The 20,482-nt window shown below is 41.3% G+C and overlaps 1 protein-coding gene across 1 annotated transcript in view; it reads left to right on the top strand.

The window, feature by feature from the left end:
- FES (FES proto-oncogene, tyrosine kinase) overlaps positions 1-20,482 on the top strand; it is a 344,941-nt gene that overhangs the window by 218,751 nt on the left and 105,708 nt on the right. The window contains exons 12-14 of the mRNA XM_082253226.1: positions 739-948; positions 12,131-12,253; positions 16,319-16,372. Of these exons, the coding sequence (XP_082109352.1) occupies positions 739-948; positions 12,131-12,253; positions 16,319-16,372 (387 nt within the window). The remainder of the gene's footprint in view (positions 1-738; positions 949-12,130; positions 12,254-16,318; positions 16,373-20,482) is intronic.

Genomic DNA, 20,482 nt, shown 5'->3' with positions numbered 1-20,482 from the left:
TATATACCTTAAAGAAAAACTGCAGCTTACCTCTTTTAGATGCTTTATTCTGGACCCTCCAGCTGGGAAAAATCCTAGTTACCTCTCTTTAATTATGAACAAGATGGGCAGCTGTGTTTGCCGTAATTATCCCTGTATGTACTGTGCAGGTAGATAACCATCATCAGTTGTAACTAGATTTGAACACTGTCAGTTCTAACAAAGAGTTAAATATGTAGAAGCTGTGCTTTTTCCATTCTAATGAGGACAGGCTTGGGACAGGCTCACTGTCACATTGTTCAAAAACCTTGCAGTCGGCCATGACCCTTTGTCCTGAGGAACATTTTATGTAAGAAATATTAAATTTTTTTAGGCATGCTGTGTGAATGGGAACACACATCAAACATATAAGTGGGGTTTTCTCAAATATGATTACCAAACTGAAAATACGCTTTAAAATTGGATATGCAGTTCAGAAATTTTTCTGTGATTTGCTGGAAAATTTTTAATTTGATTGTCTATATTTCTTACCATTTGTCTATTTTTAAACAGGGAAGATAATGTTTTTTTAATGGAGTTCGTGCGCAGAGCAATTAACTTGACACTTGCTTTTATTATCTAATGTTCTCTAGAAAAATAGCAGCAAGATGAGACCATCATATTTTGCTTGTTTTTATAAATCGCTGTTATTTCATGTTCAATTATGAATTACTTTCTATAAAATGGCACTAGCTAATACAGTGTATGTTTTATCTACAGCTCCCACCTCTTGTACAATTGATTCCTGATGTCCAGAAGCCACTCATTCAGCAGAGCTGGTACCATGGCGCTATTCCACGGACTGAAGTCCAGGGACTACTATTGAACAAAGGGGACTTCCTTGTTCGAGAGAGTCAGGGGAAGCAAGAATATGTACTCTCTGTGCTTTGGGATGGCCAGCCAAGACATTTCATTATTCAAAGTGCAGATGTAAGCAACTATATTTATATAACTTCCAATATTCCACCTGCTATTCTATTTATCAGTGGGGTCCTACCCTTAGTAAGGTATAAAATGAGCAAGAAAAATATGTAGTACAGCCTACTGTATCCAATTGTATGTTATTTCAAAACGGGCAGCACTAAACCCCAAAAAACTTGTCATAATTGGTAAAGGAGCTGTAAAGTCAGATGTTTTTTTTTTTTATCTTAATCCATTCTATGCATTAAGATAAAAAGCCTTCTGTGTGTAGCAGCCTCCCCAGCACCCCCTAATATTTACCTGAGCCAGCTATCCAGCGATGTCCGATGTCAGCTGTCTGGGACTCTCCCTCATGATTGGCTAAGGCACAGCAGCTGCGCCATTGGCTGCTGTCAATCAAAGTCAGTTAGCCAATCAGGATTGAGTGAGGGCAGGGCCGAATGGCAGCTCCGTGTCTGAATGGACACACTGAGCTGCAGCTCGGCTCGGGGGGCCCCCATAGCAAGCTGCTTGCTGTGGGGGCACTCGATAGGAGGGAGGGGCCGTGAGGAGTGAAGAGGGGCGTTAGAAGAGGAGGATCCGAGCCACGCTGTGCAAAACCAACTGCACAGAGGAGGTAAGTATAACATGTTAGTTATTTTAAAAAATAAACCACAAGACTGAGTTTTTTTTTGGTGCTTTTTGCGGAAACACACTACTGTTCATTTAACATGGTTTCCTAAGGGACACCTTCACATCTGTCGCCTTTTATTATGTGTTAATGTGCATACACCGCAATCATTGTAGTAGCATGCACCTATACACATCTAGATCCTGAGAGATCTTTACACAAAAGAGGTAGTTCAATCCACAATACACATTTATTGAAAGGGTTACATAATATATATATATATATATATATATATATATATATATATATATATATACAAATTACACACTAAACAGTATTTACAACACATTATTAGTATAAATTCCCTGGCTTATATGGTATTTACAAATTACCCACAATAGCCATATTTACAATACAATGTATGTATGAGCATGGAGTTAGGTTACCTTTTCACTTCAGGCATGGTGTCTGCCATGTGTTCAAACACAAAAGAGAAAAAGCATGTATACATTTTAAGTGTGAGAGATATAGTCCATAGTTACCATCCCCAGGAGTTTCTTCCTAGTCTGCATGCAAGAAAACTTTCTCTCCTTCCCACCTTCACTAATATGGATCCATATCGCCTTACTCGGAGCCATTGTGATTGGTGTAGCAATCTTACCCTTCTCCTCCCTCTGGGCGTATCTTATTCAGTATTAGACAATTTCCCCATCCCCTATATTTAGCATAACCCAGCCTCTCGATAGCCCTCCTCTCTGGGGGGGGGGATTAATTATGCTAGGTCAGCTGCTGGGCAAATTGCCCATCCCTGAACAGACGATCACCTTCATCGCATATCTAAAGACTAAGTCTTTGAAGATATATCAAAGGGAGTGACATGGCCTACAGTATTATCACTATTGCTTTGGCCTCAGGATGTCTGGCTAACAGGAACTTACGCACAGAGTGGTACTATTCTGCATATCAGTTTGTTTTCCAGTGTAAGTAGCAGGGTGGCATTTCCAACGGACTTGTTAATCAAATTACTATTGCTGGTCAGACTTAAAAATCTACACTAATATTCATCTATGTGTTTGACATTAACACTCAATATCTTGAAAAATAAATATTTACATCCATCTATTTACAATTACTATGGGAGATTTATACATAACTCCTCATCAGGCAACCCACTAATGGAGATGACACCTAAACTCCTCATAAGGCAACACATCCATAGGTGTGGACCTGGGTGCCTGGGTACACCCTAATCACTTTGTGCGTTGTCGATTGCCCAATATCCCCTGCCTTCCCCCGTATTGGCGTGTTTCAGGATGGAGAGTAGGGGAAAGGGCTGGTAAATGTCATTTACCAGTGCCTTCCTTTTCCAAATTAACACAGTGAATACACTAACTCATTGTGTTCATTCATAAACATAGTTTGCTATGCTTCAGTTTGTGATTGAACAGGAAGACGCTCAGCGCAGAGCACTTCCTATTCATTCACTGTCCCATGCAGCTGAGGCTGCAGAGAAAGGCATGTGTGTAGGTGTACACACCCTAATGCAATGGGCTGCTCCTACCTATGATTGCATCTATGCTTTTTTCAGCCACCGCATTTTTGGAAATGGTCAGATCTTAGTTAAACTCAAAATGGTGCTTTTTCGGTTCAATAGACTTCAATGGAGAAGCTGCAGAAAAGCATGTAGTGCCATTTTGCCGCAAATTGCATTTTTTTTTATCTGCCCAACAACAGATTGGAGAAAAAAAATGCAAATCGTGGCAAAATCGTATGTGCAAAAACACAAAGCGTAGAGCAAAAAGCACTGCAGAAACGGATCAAAAGCAAACTGCATAGGTGTGAAACGAAGCTAAGTGAACAAATTTTCAACTGCTACCTTAAACACAAACATTTTTTTTTGTGTAGAATTGAGAAAATATGTATACCAAGGCAGGACTAAAAACACCAATAAAAATGTAAATTAAATAACATCAAAAAAGTGAATCGAAAAATATCAGACAAAATCAAAGAACCAAAAAAATATAATGTCCATTTCACCAGCCATAAAAAAAAAAAAAAAAAAGCCACTCTAATGTGCTTGAATAATTAAATAAAATCACACGGTTTTAAGAATAAATAGTTATTTTACTCCTAAAATCTGAGATGAAATAACTCATAGATTTTTTCACACTTTTTTTGCAATTCACAAAAAACACTACTAAAATAAGGCATGGGGTATTTCATCAAAATGTAAAGTATTTTACTAATGAAGCCATGTGGTATTTTATCTCACGACATAATAACCAGCAGGATGGATACAGTGGAGAAGGATTAGAACCCCTGTGAGTTTTTAGTGCTAATAAAGAGGTAAAATGTAGAAATATGCCCAACTCACAAGTCAGTACAGTCTCTGCAGCTTAGCAGAGACACAAGATCCATGTCTCCTGTACTGGCAACTTGTTTACATAGGCAGAACGCTGTTTTACTTGTGTACCGAGGCATCGGCGGGTGCCGGCGGATATTAGGTGCGCCCCAGACCCGGAAGTGCAGGATCAAATACTAGGTAAATACAGAATATCTTTATAAATGTCAAATATTGAATAAAAAAAAGTTTTAAAAATCACATATACATATATATTTACTTATTCTGTTTTTCCACCAATAAAAAAGACAGCTTTGTCATTAGGGAGATTTCCCTTTACTTCTGTCCCATAGCCAAAACAGGAAGTGAGAGAAAATCCCTCTAAAATGAAAGAATCCCTTGGAGACCCCTAGGTCACCAGAACCAGAATCCCCATTGGCAGTGGTGTATTTTGGTTAGGCAAGACTAAAATTGGGCGCCCCCATCTAAATTTGTCTCACCCCTTCCTGTATAAGATCCACCCCTTCATCTGTTATTATTATTGAAGCCCCGGTTCTTCTTGCAGGCAGGCAGACTGGTGGACTGCCCCCTGACCCCCCATTTATTATACAATGCCTCCCCATCACCCCATGTATTACATATACACTGACCCCCATGTATTATATATACACTGACCCCCCATATATTATATATACACTGACCCCTATGTGTTATATATACACTGATCCCCCCCTATCACCCCATGTATTATATATACACTGACCCCCATACATTATATATACACTGACCCCTATGTGTTATACTGTATTTACATTGACCCCCCATCACCCCATGTATTATACACTGGCCCCCCATATATTATATATACACTGACCCCCCCATATATTATATATACACTGACCCCCCATATATTATATATACACTGACCCCCCATATATTATATATACACTAATCCCCCCTATCACCCCATGTATTATATATACACTGACCCCCATGTATTATATATACACTGACCCCTATATGTTATATATACACTGATCCCCCCCCTATCATCCCATGTATTATATATACACTGACCCCCATACATTATATATACACTGACCCCTATGTGTTATACTTTATATACATTGACCCCCCCCCCCATCACCCCATGTATTATATATACACTGGCCCCCCATATATTATATATACACCGACCCCCCATATATTATATATACACTGACCCCCCCCCCCCTATCACCCCATGTATTATATATACACTGATCCCCATATATTATATATACACTGACCCCCATGTATTATATATACACTGATCCCACTCAGGGGCATATTTTGGTGATGCCCCCCCCCCTCCCCTGCAAAGTGCCGCCCTAGGCCTGGGCCTTGTCGGCCTAGGCCAAGGTACAGCCCTGCCCATTGGAAAATTTCCCCTCTAATACTTTTCTGGGGACAGCCAAAGTCTGTCTGGGATTTTCTTTCACTTTCAATGATAATGGTAAGCAGGACAAATAGAGAGGGTGAATCTCCCTAATGGGGACACAGACAGCAATAAAAAACTTGGGAAATAAATTGTCTGTACACCTTCGCCGGTCCAATAGATTTATTGAAACATGTATAAAACTGCCACCAGGACGAGGACACAGACCATGGTTGACGGGTTTCACACTGACAAGCTTCTTTAAAAACCTGACAGGGGTGCTAATCCATCTCCACTTCATCCAAAACTCTGCCTTTAGTTATACTTTAGTTAGTAAATCAGCCCCGAAGATTCTGTGTTTATCCATATTTAGGTTTCTATTCATTACTGTTGAGAAACTGATCCAAAAAAGTTAAAGACTACTCCAAATTGGCTATTACATTTTCACATTCCCTAAATACCTCATGTCTGGACCACTACTTAATTAGCTCATGCATTTATTTATTTCCTTAATGAATTGACTTATTGCTGCTTTATGTGTTATTCACTTCAGGTCTTTGGTTTGTAAGGTACAGTGGGTATGGAAAGTATTCACACCCCCTTAAATTTTTCACTCTTTGTTATATTGCAGCCATTTGCTAAAATCATTTAGGTTCATTCTTCTTCCTGATGAATGTACACATAGCACCCCATACTGACAGAAAAACACAGAATTGTTGACATTGTTGCAGATTTATTAAAAAAGAAAAACTGAAATATCACATGGTCCTAAGTATTCAGACCCTTTGCTCAGTATTTAGTAGAAGCCCTCTTTTGATCTAATACAGCCAGGAGTCTTTTTGGGAAAGATGCAACAAGTCTTTCACACCTGGATTTGGGGATCCTCTGCCATTCCTCCTTGCAGATCCTCTCCAGTTCTGTCAGGTTGGATGGTAAACGTTGGTGGACAGCCATTTTTAGGTCTCTCCAGAGATGCTCAATTGGATTTAAGTCAGGGCTCTGGCTGGGCCATTCAAGAACAGTCACGGAGTTGTTGTGAAGCCACTCCTTCGTTATTTTAGCTGTTTGCTTAGGGTCATTGTCTTGTTGGAAGGTAAACCTTCGGCCCAGTCTGAGGTCCAGAGCACTCTGGAGAAGGTTTTTGTCCAGGATATCCCTGTACTTGGCCGCATTCATCTTTCCCTCGATTGCAACCAGTCGTCCTGTCCCTGCAGCTGAAAAACACCCCCACAGCATGATGCTGCCACCACCATGCTTCACTGTTGGGACTGTATTGGACAGGTGATGAGCAGTGCCTGGTTTTCTCCACACATACCGCTTAGAATTAAGGCCAAAAAGTTCTATTTTGGTCTCATCAGACCAGAGAATCTTATTTCTCACCATCTTGGAGTCCTTCAGGTGTTTTTTAGCAAACTCCATGCGGGCTTTCATGTATCTTACACTGAGGAGAGGCTTCCGTCGGGCCACTCTGCCATAAAGCCCCGACTGGTGGAGGGCTGCAGTGATGGTTGACTTTCTACAACTTTCTCCCATCTCCTGACTGCATCTCTGGAGCTCAGCCACAGTGATCTTTGGATTCTTCTTTACCTCTCTCACCAAGGCTCTTCTCCCCCGATAGCTCAGTTTGGCCGGACGGCCAGCTCTAGGAAGGGTTCTGGTCATCCCAAACGTCTTCCATTTGAGGATTATGGAGGCCACTGTGCTCTTAGGAACCTTAAGTGCAGCAGAAATCTTTTTGTAACTTTGGCCAGATCTGTGCCTTGCCACAATTCTGTCTCTGAGCTCTTCAGGCAGTTCCTTTGACCTCATGATTCTCATTTGCTCTGACATGCATTGTGATCTGGAAGGTCTTATATAGACAGGTGTGTGGCTTTCCTAATCAAGTCCAATCAGTATAATCAAACACAGCTAGACTCAAATGAAGGTGTAGAACCATCTCAAGGATGATCAGAAGAAATGGAAAGCACCTGAGTTAAATATATGAGTGTCACAGCAAAGGGTCTGAATACTTAGGACCAAGTGATATTTCTGTTTTTCTTTTTTAATAAATCTGCAACAATGTCAACAATTCTGTGTTTTTCTGTCAGTATGGGGTGCTATGTGTACATTCATGAGGAAGAAGAATGAACCTAAATGATTTTAGCAAATGGCTGCAATATAACAAAGAGTGAAAAATTTTAAGGGGGTCTGAATACTTTCCGTACCCACTGTAAATCACTCATAAGGTGATAGTGAATTGATATTTTCAGCATCTCATTAGTTAATTGGAGAAAATGTTTCATGTGATTCAATTATTTCATGAGATAATCTTTAGTGAATTGAGCCCAAGTTAATAGAGATCCTCAGCACACCCCTTTGGACAGCAGAAACTCACCAGAGCATAAAGGTATTGCACTTACATCACATAAATTGAATTCCTCCACTCTTTGGATCCACAAAGCTCCACAGAACATGGGTGTAATAATGCACTATCCTCAACTGGAGTATTAACACCTGCAATTGAGTATATTACACCCATGTTCTGTGGAGCTTAGTGGATCCAGATTAGTGGAGGAATTCAATTTATGAGATTAAAGAGGTTGTAAACCTCAGAATTTTTTTTGTAACCACTTCCGCACTGCTCACTAGAGCTGTACTGCGGCAAAGTGGCTCGATAACGTCTGGCGACGTAGTACTACGTCACCAGACATTCCCCTCTCTCGCTCGCTCCCGCTGTATTCAGTCACAGCGGGAGTCGGGCCAGGGGAGGAGCCGCGGCGATCACCGCTGCTCTTCCCTGATCGTCGGGAAATCGAGTGTGGAGATCCGCCTGCTTGTGTAAACACAAGCGGGCGGATCTCCTAAGTGACAGGCAGGGTCAGATTGCAGGGTTCAGCATAGCTGAACCTGCAATCTGTCCCTGTGTCACATAGTCCCCTCCCCCCACACACGTCAGTAAGCACCAGGCATACATTAACCCCTTGATCACCAATAAAAAGTAACCCCTTCCCTGCCAGTGTCATTTTTACAGTAACAGTGCATATTTATAGCACTGATTACTGTAGTAATGTCACTGGTACCCCCAAAAGTGTCAAAAATGTCAGTCAGGGGTCCGATCTGTCCACCGCAATGTCGCAGTCCCGCAAAAAAAATCACAGATCGCCGCCATTATTCGTTAAAAAAAACAAACAATAAAAATGACAAAAATCTTTCCCTTAGTTAGTAAACGCAACAACTTTTGCGCAAACCAATTTTTTTTACCAAACATAGGTAGCAGAAAACAAATTGGCCAAAAATGTAAAAAAAGTTTGATTTTTACATTTTTTTGGGGGGGAATTTCATATAAAAAAATGTGAAAAATATTGTTATTTTTTCAAAATTTACGCTATTTTTTTTGTTTATAGCGCAAAAAGTAAAAATCGCTCAGGTGATCAAATACCACCAAAAGAAAGCTCTATTTGTGGGAAAAAAAGGACGTCAATTTCATTTGGGTACGGAGTCGCACGACTGCGCAATTGTCCGTTAAAGTTGCACAGTGCCGAATCGCAAAAAGTGGCCCAGACGACAGCAAAATCCTCCGGTGGTAAAGTGGTTAAAAAAACAAACACCTGAAAGACAAACACATAATGAGCTAGTATGCATTGCATACTAGCTCACTATGAAATACTTATCTTAGAACGAAGCCCCGCAGTGCCGCCCGCTCACCTCTCTCACGGGTGACATGTTCGGTCACCCTTCTTCTGGGTTTGCGGCATCCGGCCATCTGATTGGCTGAAGCTGCGATGACATCACGCATGGGAGCCGACGGTCACGGCACAGGACTCTGAAGGAATGGCACAAGCGGCCGTTCCTTCAGAGCGCATGCGCCAGTGACGTCACTGGCTGCATGCAAAGTAAATATCTCCTAAACGGTACATGTTTAGGAGATATTTACAGTACCCAGGGATTTTTTTCAGTAGGAACGTGGGGGAACGCAGTTCCGGCACCTCCTGCACTGAATTTATGTAATGGCAAGGGGTGGGCTGTAGGGTCTACTGATGCTGGATGTTGGGGATCTCATGTTGCAGTGGATCTGTTTTTTCAAGGCGGTCTATTGTTGCTGGAAGGGATCTACTATTGTGGGAGGGATCTATTGTACCTAACTGCTGGAAAGTCTATTGACGCTGGCTTTTGGAAGATCTGTTGTTGTTGCCAGGGGTCTATTGTTGCTTGGGTGATATTTTGTTGCAGGGGGCGTCGACAGTTGCTGGGGGAATCTAATATTGCTGGGGGGGGGGGGTATATTGCTGCTGGCTGAAGGGGGGGTCTACTTTACAGCTCTTCTTGTTATCATTAACAAATTCCATACAAATTACTTAGCACAGCAAAATGATACTTGGCTCTGTATTCCTTAAATGAGGTGGTGCTTGGAGGTGGGTAGAGGTTGGAAACAAGGGATGGTGTTCGGAGGTGGGTAGGGGGGAGTTCCAGCACCTTTTCACTGAGAAAAAAAGCCCTGACCGTACCTATAGGTAAGCCTTATCATAGGCTTACCTATAGGTACAAGTTGCAGAGGAGGGTTTACTTCCTCTTTAAGAACATCAAAGGGGTGTGCTGAGGATCTCTCTCTCACTTTGTCTGGAGCGTCATTGCATCTTTCATTTGGAGTGGAGCACCATGTTTTAATTTTTATCAAGCACATCAGTGGGACTTTTTATTAGTATTATTTATGGATAGTTAGCCACTTCCCGACCGCCGCAAGTACATAAACTGCGGCGGTCAGCCCCAGCCAGACAAAGTGACGTACCGGTACGTCACTAGCCGGTCAACGGCTTGTGAGCCAATAGCGGGCAAACGTGCGCCCGCTGAGGCGAGCGAGCGTGCGCCCGCTGAGGCGCGCGCCCGCCCTGGCTCGTTCCCTAACAAGTCAGTGCGTGTGACCGGTGGACCCGATGTCCGCCGGTCACTTGCGATCGTGATCGGGAAGGGAGAAAGGCAGGCGGCTAATGTAAACCTCCTCCCCTGTGTAAAAATGGAGATCAGACGGTTCTACTATGTAGGACCGTTGATCTCTGTTTTTACACTAGTAGCCATGTCCCATCACAGTTAGAAACATGCCCCTAGGACACACTTAGCCCCTCCCTCTCCAATACAGTTAACCCCTTTCCTGCCAGTGTCATTTTTACAGTAACAGTGCAGCATATGTATAGCACTGATTACTGCAGTAATGTCACTGGTAACCCAAAAGTGTCAAAAATGTCAGTCAAGGGTCCGATCTGTCCGCCGCAATGTCGCAGTCCCGCAAAAAAATTGCAGATCGCCGCCATAACTCGTTAAAAAAAACACCAAAAATGACAAAAATCTTTCCCTTTATTAGTAAACGCACTAACTTTTGCGCAAACCAATCAAAATATCAAAATAATCAAAAATTTTTGCGATTTTTTTTTTTTTTTTTTTTTTTTTTTTTTACCAAACATATGTAGCATAAAAAAAATTGACCGAAAATGTTAAAAAATTTTGATTTTTAAATTTTTTTGGGGGAATTTCATATAAAAAAATGTGAAAAATATTGTAATTTTTGCAAAATTTACGCTCTTTTTTTGTTTATAGCGCATGATCAAAAAATCGCACAGGTGATCAAATACCACCAAAAGAAAGCTCTGTTTGTGGGGAAAAAAGGATGTCAAATTCGTTTGCACGACCCCGCAATTGTCCGTTAAAGTCATGCAGTAAAAAATCGCAAAAAACCCCCTGGTCAGGAAGGGGGTAAAATCTTCCGGGGCTTAAGTGGTTAAATGGACATAATATTTATTTGATTCTTTGATTGTGTCCCATATTTTTAGATTCCCTTATTTGATGTTATTTATATATACATTTTTATTGGTGTTTTTAGCCCTGCCTTGGTATACATATTTTCTCAATTGTATGTTATACCTTATCTGGCTAGAGCAGCGTTTCCCAAGCTTTTTAACATGAATGTACCCTTCAAAAAAATGTCAGGTCTCCAGGAACCGCAGGTAATAGTTACTTTATCTACAGCTCACTGTACATAAACATAAAAAGCAAGTTGTAGATATAAGAATTAAAAAAAAAAATAAGGAATGCGATGCACTTTGCATATTTGACACCCAAAACTGCTTTGTACCACAAAATGATTTTCAGTAATAATAATATGAAACATAATATTATAAAGGACCGAAAATAAATGTGGGCAGTTAAAATTGTTGTATTCTTTAACATGTTGATCAGTGAAGAAATGCCTTCTTACATTAATGATCAGTGACACGCCCCCTAACACTGGAGGTCAGAATTGAAGAGAATTCTTCGATTGGTGGTCGGTGAAATGCTCTCTTATGTTGGTGGTCAGTAGAGAAGGACTCTCTTATAAAGATGTATAGGTGGTCAATGTAGATGGTCAATGGGAAGGATGTTCACCTACTTGCTAAAAATATTATTGATGTCAATGGGGACTTACTGGAGAGTTCATTGCTCAGGGAACCCATAGAAATCTGTGGAGGAACCCTTCCATGGAAAACTGGATATGAAACCTAAGGGTTCCCCTCCAATTCTGAGTAATCAATCTCTAATCAGCCATAGTCAGATAAGAGGTGATTTTGGATCTGTGGCAAAAGAAGAAAAAGATTTTGAGAGTCGCTGATTATTCCGCAGCAATACAAATTATTACACTGTTCTCATACATACAGTATATTGTAAGGATATTACCGTTTTCAGCTTCCTGGTTGCTTCTCTTTTGGGAATATTACTAACTAAATACAATTGTAACACATAAAAATAGGAATCTACAGGTGAAACTCTACAGAGACCTCCCAATGACGTTTGATTTTTTATTATTTTTATTCCTTAGAACATGTACAGGCTGGAAGGTGAAGGCTTTTCAACCATTCCTTTGCTGATTGACCATTTTCTAAAGACCAAACAAATGGTCACCAAGAAGAGTGGTGTTATCCTTAATAAAGCCATTGTAAAGGTAGGAATCTATATTTTTATCACTTTTCCCAAACAAAAGAGATTATCCTTATTATCCTTATTTGTACTGTAAGAATCAATGTATGTAGCAAACTTGTTTTTTTTTTTTTTTCATGTAACAAAAATGTCAACTTTGTAAACAGAATCCATACATTATGGTGAAACTCAAGTATTGTTGGTAGTAAACAGGCTTCCTATATCATTTATATGTTTTGATTTTGGCAAATGATACATTATCCTATCTGCTTCTGTTCTGTATATATTGAGATAGGCACTCTGGCACTCCAGTGTAAATCTTTTGAAGCCTAGTTGAAGCCTAGTACATACTACTAGTTTTTTTTTTTTTTGTTCAGGCAAAAACTAACAGCTCAGGAGGAGCCGTTGTACTAACTATGCAATGTTAGTACAGCAATCTCCCCCACTGTGCTAATGTGTTCTGACAGGGGGATGGCACCCCAGCCAGAACACTCTGGTCACTTAATGCAACGGTTTGGTAAACAACAAAATATGTTAGATGAAATAGAGTGTCCAAAAATTCAAAAACGGACAAAAGAATCAATAAAAACAAAATATTGATAAAAGATCAAAGAAAGATAAAAAAAAATCCAACAAAAAACAGACCCCTGGGAATCCCATACACAAAAGGTACAGTTGCACGAAAGAAATGGTACAGTTGGACAAAAAAGGAATGATCCTTGTATGAATCAAATACAGGTATAATACCAAACTTACTTATTGACTCAATACAATGTGTTAAATGTGTTGTGATATTAACGATCGTCTGTACCATGAAGGCTGTTCATAAAATGCCACTGTGTGTATATATATATATATATATATATATATATATATATATATATATATATATATATATATATATATATATATATATATACATACACACACACACACACACATATATATATATATATATATATATATATATATATATATATATATATTAGGGTTCGACCGATTATCGGCACCACCGATATATCGGAATCGGCCCCTGAGGTTTCCGATATTGCTGATATTTCGGGAAAGTGCTTGTACCGGGGTGATGCCTGCAGCTAGAGGCATCACCACCCGGTACGGGCGTCCATAGCTGATGGTCGGCTGTCTTGTAATGACAATCGATGTTTGTCATTACAAGGAGCGGGAGGGGACGCCCCTCCCGCCACTTTCCACTGCTCTCCCGGGTCTCCCGTCCCACCGGCATCCTACCTGCACAGCCGCCGAATACCCGATCACAGCTGCATTCGGCTCTAATCGGGTCTCCATGTAAAAAAACTCGGAAGTGATGTAATGACATCACTTCCGGGTACTCGGCGCCACATTAAAAAAACTGACAACATTCAAAACAGCCAAACTTGGCGTTTTGAATGCTTTTCAGTGCCGAGGAGGGGTTTGGGGTCTTTTAGACCCCCAGATCTCTCCACAAGGAGTACCAGGGAAAAATAAAAAATACATTTTTTTTTACATGTCCGAAAATATCGGCCGATACAGATATCCGATTACCAAAATATCGGTATCAGCATTAAAAAAACGATATTGGCCGATCACTAATATATATATATATATATATATATCTCACACCACATACAAAGATACAGACCAACACACCCTCCAGATGGCGCTAACAGCCCCCTTCTTTATTCATAAAAATGTGTAAGGTGTAACCACCTGGTTCTTCTCCTGACATGTGATGAGTATCACATTTGTTGTATTACAATTAATGAAAAATTTTACACCATACTCTCTTCCACTTGTGCTAGATCTAAATTTGTCCCCCTCAATAATTCTCATACAACATGGACAATCATTTGCACCACATTTGAATTTGCCTCTGAAGCTTAACCAATGTGTGTTACCGGGTCTCTTTATGATGAAAAGTAACTAGGGGATAAAGACTGTCCCAAAGTAGGGGCTCGTTGTGACACCACTTTAATCCCATTTTTAAGAACTTTGGTGTAGACCTCATCCTGATCTAGCACTGGAATGTACTTCTCTACAATTTTGCTCACCTTGTAAAATGCCATGCTATAATCTGTGGAAAATACTGGTGCACCACAATTGCCAGCCCTTTTTCTCTTACCCCTCAAGAGGTTCTCCTTGGGTGTGGCCCCAGCAATGTCCAGCACGCTGATACATTTGTTCAGACTCATACTGGTAATCCACTTGCGGCGAATCCTCAGCATCTGACCCCTTGGAATACCGATGATGGTATGTCTGGGATTTCCATAGTCAGCTCTGAGAATGGCATTACCTGACAATGTTTTTTTGTATAGATTGGTTCTCACTTTGCCCCCACTATGTGATAATGCCACATCCAAATATTGTATAGCTTGATTGCTTTGTTGTTCTGTGAATCTTCGGTTTAATTCATTGCTATTAGAATATTCTATAAATATTCCAATGACAAGCCCAGCTCCATCAAAGATAAAAATCAGATCATCTATGTAGTGATAGAACAATTTAATGCTGGACCTGTATGGGTTACCCTCACCATAGATGTGAACCCTCTCCCACCAACCCATTTATAAGTTGGCGAGAGAGAGAGGGCGAAAATCTAGCGCCCGTAGACGCACCACACCATTGGCGATAATAAATCCCATCAAAAGAATAGAAATTGTGTTCAAGAAGATAACCAAAGTGCCAGTTCACACTGGTGCGATCCGGGAACCTTGCGAATCCACTGCGGGTTCCCACATTGCACCCGACTTACAGGCAGTTCACACTGCCATATGCAAACTGCAGGGAGTGTCAATACAAAGTTAACGACACCCCCAGATTATTTCGCATATCGCAGTTCAAACTGTCAATTTGGACAGGAATCAGATTGCAGAGGTGTGAACACCCATGCGATCCAATTCTGGTGAGGACCAAAAAAAGGGTTCTGCACGACTTTGGTCCGAATGCGATGCAAATTCAGCCATACAACAATCTGTATGGCTGAATTCACATCGCACAGACATCGCATGTGATTTACAGAGAAGTGCGGTGCAAATCACATACAATGTCTGACATCGCTATAGTGTGAACTGGCACAAAGAGTCCAAAATGAATAAACTTTGGATGCATGAAAGGCCACTATATCTGTCCAAATAAAACTGAACGAACGGGCGATGTTTGGGCTGAACTTTTTTTGCTCAGCCCAAACCGTTCGTCCCACTCTATTCATAACCTGTAGCTCATAATGCCAAAGGTAACAGTGCCACCTATTGATAGAAGGGAGGAACCACAGCTAAGGCCCCTTTCACACTATCCGTCCGTCGGACGGATTCCGTTTTTCTCAGCGGGGGATCGATCCACCGATCCCCCGCTGAGCAGGAGAATGACAGCTGTGTGTCCGCGCTGTGTGCGGAGACACAGCTGTCAGTTCCCCATGCATCTCTATGGGGGAAATCGGACGGGAACGGACCGTCGGTCCGTTTTCATCCGATCCCATCCGATCCGCTGGACGGATGGAAAATAGGGTGTCCATCCGTCCAGATTTGACGTATCGGATCAGGTCGGATGTCAGCGGACATGTCTCCGCTGCCATCGGATCCCCCATAGGAATGCATGGGGGGACCGTTCAGATCCGCCAAAAAAACGAACAGGCGGATCTGAACGGTCCGCCTGTGTGAAAGGGGCCTTAACCAGGCTTAAAAGAAAACCCAAATGATCACTAAGACTACAAATCAGCCAGGTTAGTTACCACCTAGCACAGCTAAATGTACTGATAGCCCCTGTTTTGGACAAGGGTGCTTCATGAGATAGGGACCATGGATTGTAAGCTCCTTGAGAGCAGGGACTGATGTGAATGTACAATATATGTAGAGTGCTGCCTACATTATCAACGCTATATCAGTAATAAACAGTAAATACCTTCAGATTGGTACTGCATCCCATGAGGCACAGAGGGAGCCAGATTTATGTGCTCTATCCAAAAAATAAAAGATTTCCAGGCTGACTGCAAGAGACTAGCAGTACAAATGTAAATAATCGTGAAACAATCTACAGTTATTTTATTGTTAGTTACAATGACAAATAATTGTTTTCCTTTAATTTTCCTCCCTATCAGGACAAATGGGTATTGGAACATGAAGAAGTCATTCTCGGAGAAAGAATCGGTCGGGTACGTTATCTGTTATCCTTAATGCGATTCAAACTCATTAAAATATATCTTATTAATAGCAGCTGATAATAACAAAACAAACAGCAAGGAGTGAAGTTTACACAGACTAATTAAACCGGCTGAATTAAATTAAATGTGCAATCGTTATAAAAAATATTGAGTGTAAATATTGTTCCGAAGAACCAAAGCAAAAATTAATTATCTTTAAGACAAATCTCGCATTTTATGGCCAAGCTGTATGTTAAATTTCCGAAGAAAAATATCTGTTTGCTTACCGGAAAGAAAACATTTACTTATTAAGCCTGGCTGAGTAATTATGAATAAGTGTACAAAATGATGTTCTGTTTTTTTCTTCTATAGTTCAGATCAAAAAGTCATTGGAAGAGGAAATTTAATTTTAAAAATAATATGCACAGGCCACCTAGTGTGCTGTGTACTTTAGCAAAGCTTCAAGCCTTTCATTGCCTACTCTGCCTGGATGGGGTGCTGCGCATAGTATGCAAATGACGAGACATTCAGTGGGGATCTGGTCCTGGAGCAGTGACCTTCCTCGCTGTAAAGATTCAAGAAAATCTATCATAATTTATTTTTTTTCCTTACAGTTCCCTGTGGTGCAGAGTACATGTAGTACTTGGTCCCATGCTTCCAATAGCTTCCTAACCCAAGTTCGGAGGTCTGACCTACTGACCCCCCCTCATATGGACGATCAGACAACAGCTATGAAGGAGACGGCTGATTCATAGCTGCAGCTTGTCTTGGCTATGAGCATTTTTTAGAGATAAGCAATGGCAAGAGCAATACAAAGGCTGATCCATCCCCCCTCCCTCTGCATTCCTCTTGCTGTTGCTTGTCTCAGGAAAGTGCTCACAGCTGAAACAAGCTGAAGCTAAAAATCAGACATCTCCTTTCCACTTGCTGACTGCCTTACCTATATACAGTATACAGCTTGTTAGTAAGTGGTTAGCACAAATCATGGCTGCAGCATGTTGTTTTATGGCCAACTATTGGTTGTCTTGTAGAAGTGATCCAGGCAACTCTATAACCACGCAATCACTTCTATGGTGCCCTGAAGGACCACTTTCACTGTTAACAGCTTCAGACTGGGATCTCTTCAGACAAAAGAGGTAGAGCAACATCTTCCCCCCACCATCTCTTTTGTCACAAATGGAGCCATAGGTGACGATCATCTCATCCCTTCCTGTTTCAGTGCTGTCATTCCCTGGCTGTTACAGCATGATCTGTGTTTAATCAGCTGCTTTGGAAAGCAGGGGAGACATTGGGTGCCTAATAGACCCCTGATGTCAATATAAGGGGTACCTGTACCCCCCCCCCCCTTTATACTTACTTGACCTGGATCCGATCAAGCGATGTGCAGGAGAGCAGCAGCTTTTCGCCACTGTGTCCCTTCTCCCTGTGCAGATTGATAGCATGAAGAAGATGCACATTATATGCTTATTGATACTAGAACCTGGCTGTCAGGCCTCAGTAGCTAAGAATCACACTGGTTGGGCTAAGTATTGCTTACTAACCATACCTACCTCACAGCCTAGCCTTGTGTGTATGTATATATATATATATATATATACATTGGGTGCTAATCATATCCTTAGGCAAAGTGGCAGCTCTCCTGAGAACTTGGTTTTTAAAGGCTGACATGGCAATGCTGTATACACCAACAGAATCTATAAGGTTGATGGCAACCACACCCCTGAAGAAGGAGCTGTGAAAGCCCCGAAACGCATCCAGTGGAGGACATCAATAATTTTTTGCCTATTAACATTGGTGTAATATGTATATGTATTCCATGTACAACCATATCCATATAGCATTGGTGTTTTTATGCTAACCTAAATAAAACTGATTTTTATTCACATTATTTAGTACTTAGTGCCTTCAAAGTCCCACCCCAAGGGGAATTTGTTCATGGTTTATCTATTAGGGATGTGGCACATTTAGGGAGGTACCTCACTGACTTTCTCTAAAACTTTCTCTGCGCAGCAAGTGGTAATAGTTGTTGTGGAATCGGACACGGCAGGGGGAAAAAGGGCAGGTTGGTACTCATAACTCAGGTTAGAGAGCACCTAGAGACATGGAACAGGTACTGCATGTATTTTATCCCATAGGGCAGTGGTCCTCAACCCTGGCATACAGGGCCCACTAACAGACCAGATTTTAGGTATTACCTTGGGGAGACGCAGACTAGAGTACTGCAATCACTGAGCAGCAAATGATATCACTTGGGATGTATTTCAGTTATCTTGAAAATCTGGCCTGTTAGTGGGCCCTGTAGGCCAGGGTTGAGGACCACTGCTATAGGGGACATAATTGTAAAATAAAAATTATAATGATAGATCTTCTTTAACCTCTTATGGACTGCCCACCAGCAGTGTACTGCGGCAGGTGGCCTGTGCAGGCAAAGAATTGCTTTCTGCCACCCCGACACCCACCGTGATTGTACAGAGCAGGAGTCTGTCAGCAGGTCCGGCCAATGATTCAATCAACACAGGGTTCTGTACAGAGGGAACAATTTCTCTGTTTCTCATCCCGCAAAAGCAGGGATAAGAAACAAGGAGATCGGTTAGTAAAATAAGCACATGTGACACATTCTTAGGCACACCTTTAACCCCTCAATCAACCCTAGATGTTAACCCCTTCCCAGCCAGTGTCATTAGTACAGTGACAGTTTATAGTATTATCACTGATCCCTGTATTAATGTCACTGGTGATGTCGCTACCCCCCCCCCCCCTCCACGTCAGTTAGTGTCAGATTGCATGCCACACTATCACAGTCTCATTATAAGTCACTAAACACTGCTATTACCAGTAAAAAAAAATACTGCTCTCTCTCTCTCTCTCTCTCTCTATATATATATATATATATATATATATATATACACCATAGTTTGTAGATGCTATAGTATAGCTTTCATGCAAACCAATCAACAGAATACACTTATTGGTATTTTATTTTGCCAAAGACATGTTGCAGAATATAATTTGTCTAAAATATTTGAAGAAATTCGATTTGTTTACATTTTTATATGGATATGTTTTATAGCAGGAAGTAAAAAAAGTTGTTTGGTTTGTTTTTTTCAATATTTTCGGTCTTTTTGTTTATATCGCAAAAAATAAAAAGCCTCGTTTTTATTAAAAACCACCAAAAGAAAGCTCAGTGTGAAAAAAAAAATTATACAAATTTTGCTTGGGTACAGCATTGTATGACCGCAAAAAATAAGAGTTTAAGTAGAGCAGTGCTAAATAGCAAAAAATGGCCTGGTCATGAAGGGGGTGAAACCTTTTCAGAGCTGAAGTGGTTAATATTTATTTATTACAGGTATTTATTTATTACAAACCATGTATATTCTCCACATACTGTACATTCCTATCAGTCCCTGCCCTTGAAGAGCTTATAATCTAATCTCTATCTTGCATGCATACTGTATATACATATACTAGGGCCATTTCAGCCAGGAGCCAATTAACCTACCAGCATGTCTGATGGCCACAGATAGGGGGGTTACCACTGATCCTCCTGTATGGGGCCCGGGCACATAGAGGGCCTGCAATAATCCAAACAATCAATTCAGCCAAGTGCTCACTCCATTGGGGATGACAGGCGTGCCGCTCTCCTCAGGTAGGGAACCTGTACAGGCCTGTACAGCCGGGGAATCGATGCAGCAGGACAGGAGGACAATTACAGTACAATGCATTGTGTCTGTGTCTCTCCCTCCAGCAGCTGAAAGCTGGCGGGCGGCAAAGAGGGAGAAACCAGCTTTCAGTTCAATTACAGTGCATTGTACTGTAATTGTCCTCCCTTCCCCACTCACTGGGCTGCCCATATCTGATTCTCCCGTGTGCCGGGCCCCTCCTAGCCCCCCCCTAAAGCGTCGCTAGCTTCCCTCTCCCGCCGGCTGCTACAGACGCACAGGCGGATAGAGTGGGGGGAAGGGCCAGTAAATATGTCAATAACTGGCCCCTTCCCTTTCTGAATTGGACACAGTGAGCGATCAGTACCAACTGCTCCTGTGTACATTTATAACCGTTTACTATGCTTCAGTCTATGAATGAACCCGAGCCTCTGTGTCCTGTTCATTTATCTTTAGTGCAGCT

This window comes from Pelophylax lessonae, assembly GCF_965119305.1.
Source record: "Pelophylax lessonae genome assembly, chromosome: 4".
Taxonomy (NCBI): Eukaryota; Metazoa; Chordata; class Amphibia; order Anura; family Ranidae; genus Pelophylax; species Pelophylax lessonae.
Note: the sequence above shows the minus strand (reverse complement) of the source record. Positions and strands in the feature narration are given on the sequence as shown.